Source organism: Cynara cardunculus (genome assembly GCF_001531365.2).
Source record: "Cynara cardunculus var. scolymus isolate 2C chromosome LG 4, CcrdV1, whole genome shotgun sequence".
In the NCBI taxonomy this organism is placed as follows: Eukaryota; Viridiplantae; Streptophyta; class Magnoliopsida; order Asterales; family Asteraceae; genus Cynara; species Cynara cardunculus.
The window spans coordinates 18,163,371-18,170,774 of NC_037531.1; the positions used below are offsets into that span (position 1 = coordinate 18,163,371).

The window sequence follows — 7,404 nt, forward strand, 5'->3', positions numbered from 1 at the left end:
CCCAACACTCAAAAGTGTTTATTACCGGTTTCATACCGAAATAAGTTAATAAGTTGTTTTTATAAGCAATCCCAAACACCATATGTATCAATTTCTACTTAATTATGACTCATGATAGTAATATTCTTTAAAAATCTTAAATTTAGTAATTTTCTTCATCAATACTTCATATTATATTGTTATGTATTTACATCAAATTTTAAATTGGAAAAAATGTTATGTATTTTGAATTATTTTATATAACTTGTGATTTTATATAACTTTTGTTTTCATAAAAATATAACAAGTTTTTTAAGCCGGTTAGCCTATGGGCAACCCGGCCCGTTTATAGCGGGTATGGTAAGTTTTCAAGCTCGAAAAACGGGCTTGGTTTTACCATATTAGACCCGTTGGAAAAAACAGGTTAAGCCCAGCATGGATCCGGCCCAAGCCCGCAAATGATCAGCTATAATCCAAAATAAAAACATTGAAAGAGATGTATATCAATGCATTACACGAGTACACTTCTAGTTATTCTTTAAAATAGAGAACTCCAAGTTTATATAACTATCTGAAACAAGATGCATGGGAGAATTATTAATTTATATAAATTCTTTTTAAAAAGTGTACTGGGATTTGGGATGGAAAAAAATTTAGAGTCACTTGTATCTTGTTGTCCTCTTATGTGATCAGATGTAAACCAACCTCTTATTTGTCCTTCATTGTATTTAAAACCCTCAACAACGGTGTTTTGCAATCGATTAACCATAATCAATCATTTCTCTCAATCAACCCTTACAAAATCAATCTTCATCTCTCTCAATTGATGTATTTTAATAGGATTTAAATGTGTTAAATACAGTGAATGACATTTTTTTTCGTTTAAATGATTGCTAATTGTATAATGTAGATGTAAATTTCATAATGATGATGAATAGATATATGAACTTGTATAAATTTATCTATAAATTCAACATTTATACTTTTTTTTTAATAGGTAAAATAGACAATTGAAACAAACTCAGACGTTTGTCGATTTACAAAAATAAGTAGTCTTATTGATTCAAATTTCATACTTCAGCATCATCTCTTAATCAAAAATGAAATAAGATTTCATACTTCAACACCTCTTAAAAAACAAACGTCCGTAAACGTAGTTTCCAACCGGACCTCTAAGTTTAAGGATTACAAAGTTTTAACCATTAAAACATTATATTCCACGTCAGCATATAAAATACATCAGGAAGAGGCAATTGAATGCCACTGATCTAAATCTGATTTCATTCACATCGGAAATAATAGCCGGAACTCGCGGCGGACTTCGATTTCTCCGGCCACCGTCGACGGAAATATATTCTTTACCATCGGACGAGTTGGCTCAGCGGGTTGTGGTGGGGCAGGAACCTTCGGGTCAACTCGACCCACAAACTGTATTTGTGGATCATTTGGGTCCGGAGTCGGTGGCGTTCTCGGATCCTCTAGTCCGTATGTCGTCTGACTGTTTGAATTCCCGTTATCTCCGCCGTAATTCGCCTGCCCAAACGACGGTACTATTTCCTGTGACGGCGGTGCAATTTTTGGGTTATCTCCGCCGTAGGTTGTCTGACCACGAGACGGTGCTAATTTCGGGTTAACTCCGCCGTAAGTTGTCTGGCCACGAGACGGTGCTACTTTCGGTGACGGCGGAGATTTTGGGTTATTTCGGCCATAACCAGTCTGGCCTTGATCAGACTCTGCCGATTCCGGCGACGGCGGTGCTAATTTTGGGTTATCTGCGCTGTAAGTTGTCTGGCCACCAGATGGTGCTACTCTTGGTGACGGCGGTGCTTTTGGTTTATCTCGGCCGTAAGACGGTGGTGACAGTAGTTCTTCTCCTCCGACTACCATCTGAATTACCTCCGGCGCCGCCTGACGCGGTGGTCGTCGACCAAATTTTACATATATGTATCCATCTGCCATCAAAATCACCGATCAACAAAAGCTATAGAGAGAGAAAGAGTAATGAAATTATGAAGAAAAAGAAAAGATGAATCATACCATTTAAATGTCGAGCATGATGAGGTGGTAGAAGAGCAGAGAGAGTTAAGAAGAAGAAGAAGAAGAAGAGAGCAAAGTTCATGGTGATCGCCATTGTTATGTTGTATGAGCTCGGAGCTCATGCAAAAAGAAAGAAGATTGAAGATGTATAGACATATAGAGAAGGTGTATGTATAGGTATTTATAGACAGCATCAACCAATGAGAGTTGACTGGGGTGTGAATAACCACTACCTCCGCGTGGTTGACCTATTACTATCAAGTATCAACTACTGAGTTTTATCGTCATAATAATTCAATTCGGGTTTAAATATGTTTGAGAATTATTTAATATTTATTATTAACATATAAAGAGTAGGTTTAGGGGTTGTTTGTTTATCTTTTAATAATTCCATTATGAGACAACCTTTGAATCGTTAAAAGATAAATCTTGTTTGATAAAAAAATATATGTTTCTTAATGGTTCTAAAACTCTTTGAATGATTTTGTATCATTGATCTCTCGTAACTATCAAGAACCCTAATTTCATTGTACACAATTACCAAACAATTATATTTTATTTTACACTATATAATGAGAGTCTTGTAATCATTCTGCACCAAACCATTCAGCAATTGTTAAACAACCCCTAAGAGATGAAAATTATATTCGTTGAGCAGGTGTCCGATCTTAACAAGATGGGGATTTCCGGGTTTGACGAGTGACTGAGCGGGAATGCGGATCTATTTTCATACTCGAAGTGGGGTTGGTCTGGTTGGGGATGACATTATCCATCCTAATTCGACCTTGAATGATTTATTTTATTTTATTTAATATATGTATATAGTATGTGTATATATATATATATATATATGTGTGTGTGTGTGTGTGTATGGGAAAATCATCAAAATAGTTTATTTATACTTGATGTATTAACAAAATAGTCATTTTTCACACTTTTTATACAAAATGACCACATGGATCGCCCTATGGCATGTTGACCATACGAGGGCGATTTGACCAAAAAAGTATACAAGAGGACCCCACATGTATCTGATTTGAAGGATAAAAAATCTGATTTTTATAAAATAATGGGATCGCCCCCACCTAACCGACGGGTGATCCTACCTTATCCTTTGACTGTTATTTTTTCCATTAGTTAGGACAACGATTTGACAATTAAGAGATGTTTTTTAATAAATGAAAGACGATGATTGGTCTTATAAACTTTTAAATGGGTAACTGATGGTTAATCTTATAAACTTTTAAATGGATAACTAATGGTTAATCTTATAAACTTTTAAATTTAAGAGTTAAAAATGTAATTTTAAAAAAAATATGGGTTATACCCATTTCACCGGTGGCTACATTGACCAGAGTCAACGGTAATGACTTGGTAGACTGGTAGTTGGTCACTATAATAAAATTGCAACTTGCATGCAGGTGTGAATTACAGGGGGAAAACCTATTATATTCATTTAAATTGTTATAATACATATTTGACCCACCATTTTATATATATAAACTTGGATATCTAAGTCGACTAATCCCGGGTGATCATCTGTTTTGTGGGTAGTCCGAAGACATCACATTTCAACCTCCGTGCCCATAAAGAAATTTTTATTTCTCATTGGATTTGAACCTGAGACCTCCAAGGACTTTTGATCTTTAAAACCTAAGTTAAAATCAATCAAGTACCACTCTTGTGGTTAAATTTATGAAATATTAGTCCAGTGTTGATATCAATATCAAGGGAACTATTTAAAATTTCTCATTTTTGTATATTTCTTTAATTCATTTTTTTGTTTTAATAATATAATTTTTTATAAAGATCAAGTATTTTATTAGAACTTAATGATTATCCTAATTATATTTTAGATTTTTTATATTTAAAATAAAATGTTTATTCTTAATTTGATTATGTTTAGTTGCAGTTAGTTACACAAATTCAAACTTGAAGCTTTAGTAAGTTGTATTTATGAACAATTTACTCGTAATCTTAAATTTTAAGTAATATACATTAATAAACAATATTTCATACATAAAAAAATTGTTTTTAATTTTTTTTTCAAATGCTTTATAATATGAATATAGGAGTAAGGTGATATAAGATAAATAAAAGTTCAGGATCTGGTTTATATGGTACAAACCAAAACCCAACAATACTATACATTTTCGATTAAAAATTAAAACACCAAAAAAAAGCTCCAATATAACTTTCTTTTAATTTTTATTGATTATAATTACAGTGGCGGATTCAGAAAATTAATAGGGGATGGGGAATCCTGTAAGATAAGGGTGAAAATAAAAATTTAAGCTACTCAACAAAGATTTTTGGTTTATGATTGGAGTCCTTTTCACCCGGTGTTAAAGCTTGGATCCACCCGGATAATACTCATGTTAATTACTGATCTCATCACCTGACAAGGGTTAAAAGACCAATTTGTAACATCTATACAAAAAAACATCATGCAGAAATACTGGAAAAGACCTAATTTAAAGGGAAATTTGCATTAAATGTCATGCATTTAAAGTTCAAAGCTAATACTTTCATTTGCAGTATTATAAAGTATGTATTTTTGTAATATTCATGACATGTATCTTTACTGATTTAACATTTAATTTAATACAGGACCACTCAAGTCAGGTTTTTTTTTTTGTCAATTATTATAGATCCATCATCCTAAAGACCAGACTGACAATTTTTCATCCCCAGTTTGGGCAAGAATTAAAAGAAGCAAATGAATTCATATAATAATATTTATATACATATAACATTTGGTCAATATGTGTTCACAAACGAAACACTTTGATCATAGATTATTGTATTCATATGTGAAAATAAATTATTTTAGTGTTCATAAGTTTTTATAGACGCAAATAAGTGTTCATAAGTGTTCCCGTATGTTCATATGTGAAAAGTCACGAACTAAGATTAGTTACCAAGTTACGTATATGTTCATACGTATTCATAGGGTTTATAATGCAACACGGATGATTTTATGAACTATAAAAGGAATGAACAATTACAAATTTGTAACCGATGTAATTAATTAACTATCAATTTGTAACCTATTTGAACATCTCTCCCAAAAATACCTCTGTTCACCTATGTTTTGGTATCTTTTTTATTTAATTAACTACAAATATGTCACAATTGATCTCATCCATATATTTTAAGATTCAAGGACCAATATTGGTTTACAAAGTTAACACAAATTATTGGGTTAACAAAAGAACCTGCACACACACATATAGAGGGAGAGAGAGGGGGAGGAAGTTTACTTTGCAAACCATATTATTTATACAAACCGTACAAACATCATTCAACCAATCATAATTTTTCATTTTTTTGTAATTATGAGAGATTGATTAATCATTTTTATTGTGAAATGTGTTAATCATGGATATTATCCAAGTATATGTTCGATCCCGTGTATTACACCGGGTAATTTTGAAAAAATTAAATAATGTCAGAAACTTATCTTACGAATATGAATGATCATCGAAAGTATGATGCTACTTCAGACTTCTATTTCTTAAAGTAAGTCTGGAAAATACTTTTTCAGACTAAATACAAAACAATGGTTCGAGAACGACGTCCTTGTCATGTATTTGAGTGCGTCACCACTTTAAAAATGGTGCGTATTGCAATCATAAACATGACCCAGGTTAGTATGGTCAAAATCACTCAAATTCCATTTCTTTTTATTCTTTGTATTTATTTAAAAAATATTCCACAAATTCCATTCGAATAATAAAAAAAATTCTTAATATGATAAAATAAATCTACAAATTTATTTAGAAATATTACATCCTTAAAAAATTAATATAATATTTTTTAAGAAAAAATTATGATATTGACATCGAGTTCTGCAAAGAAAAGAGGAAAAGTTATCGAACTGAAAACAAAATAAGGTGACATTTATTTTTTAAAAAGTGTTAAGGTTTAAGTTTGGTTTCACTTCTGATTTATAAGAGGTGGTGCTGAAGTCTGAAATCTGGATCAGTAAGATTGTTTGTTTTTACATCTGAAGTCTGAAAAATCTGAATCGGTCAAATTAGTGCAAAAGCATAAAAGATAAATATTTTTTTTACAAAAGTATAAAAGATAAATAGTTTTTCCTAACAAATTTTTTCCAGACCCCAAAATATGAACCATTTTGATAGAGGGCGGATTAGGATTAAGAGGCATAAAGTGATACGTTTACCACTTAAAATTTCTTAGACATTTAAAGCGTTTAAACTCTTATTTAATAAAAAAATCTAGGATACGAAATCATTCAGAGAGTTTTAGAAATATTAAAAGTCATATTTTTTTTTGCAAACAAGAATCACTTCTTAACGATTCAGAGGTTGTCTTTTAATAAAACTATTAAAAAATAAACAAACAACCTATTAAACAAAGAAAATATTATTTAATTGAAAACTAAGTACACTTATTTTAAATCATTAAATAAAAAATATTTTTTAAATAAAAAATTAAATTATATTAAAATCACAAATATGATAAGAGTAGAATTTTAAATAATAATTTTATATTATAAAATTACTTTATATCCTTATTTATTTATTTATAAAATTAATCATTTAAGTTATTATTTAATAAAATGATTGGCCTACAAGTATTTTCTTATTTTTTTAAATATGTATCATTCTCGTTTAATCATGTCTCTTATATATATATAGTCAAAAGTTATTTTTAATAACATTAAATATTTGAGAAATAAAAAGGTAATCATAATCTTTCGTATATTTAAAATTGAATTTAACTGGTTAATAATTACAATTTTAACTGGTCAAAAATTACAACTATGCAAAAAACAAAGAGAGTAGTTTGATAAAAAAAATACATTTAATGCAAAGTTACTGCATTAATTAAAACTGATGTTTAAACAAATCTAAACCGTCCATATGGTTAATTCTTAGCCGTCCACGTGGAATTTGTTTCTGACACATAACAGTACAATACTTTAAATGGCTTATATATCCTGACATGCAATTTAAAACACAACTTTTGAGCATTAAATACAATCATTCCATTATTTCAAGATTCATTCAAATCTCAATCACTCTCATTGGAATATAAAAGGGGGAGGCTAATGGCACCCCTAACCATTGCCATTGGCACCCCTAGTTAGGTTTTAAATAATTAGTTTTATGAGTTTTTGTGTTTTTTTTGTCTTTTTGTTATTATTAGTTTTTATTTTATTGTTATTTAAAGGAAATTATTAATTAATATATATTATTTATTTTATTTTCTGTTTTTTATTTATTTATATTATATTTTAATTAATATAAATTATTAATAAATATATATTATTTATTTTATTTTCTGTTTTTTATTTGTTTATATTATATTTTAATTAATATAAATTATTAATAAATATATATATTTTTTTACTAGTAT

General features: G+C 29.7%; 1 protein-coding gene across 1 annotated transcript; it reads right to left on the minus strand.

The window, feature by feature from the left end:
* Positions 1-1,161: 1,161 nt before the first annotated feature.
* LOC112511558 (basic salivary proline-rich protein 1-like) lies at positions 1,162-2,172 on the minus strand. The gene is made up of 2 exons (XM_025117235.1): positions 2,017-2,172; positions 1,162-1,931 (listed from the first exon to the last, which is right to left on the minus strand). The coding sequence occupies exons 1-2, from the start codon at positions 2,108-2,110 to the stop codon at positions 1,264-1,266; spliced, it is 762 nt and encodes a 253-aa protein (XP_024973003.1). The 5' UTR covers positions 2,111-2,172; the 3' UTR covers positions 1,162-1,263.
* Between the last annotated feature and the right edge of the window lie 5,232 nt (positions 2,173-7,404).

Excerpts from the sequence above, each read along its gene's own strand:
- LOC112511558 (XM_025117235.1), bottom strand. The coding sequence starts at position 2,110 with ATGGCGATCACCATGAACTTTGCTCTCTTCTTCTTCTTCTTCTTCTTA. Across the intron at positions 1,932-2,016 it reads TCATGCTCGACATTTAAATG|ATGGATACATATATGTAAAA; the intron begins GTATGATTCATC and ends TTTTGATGGCAG.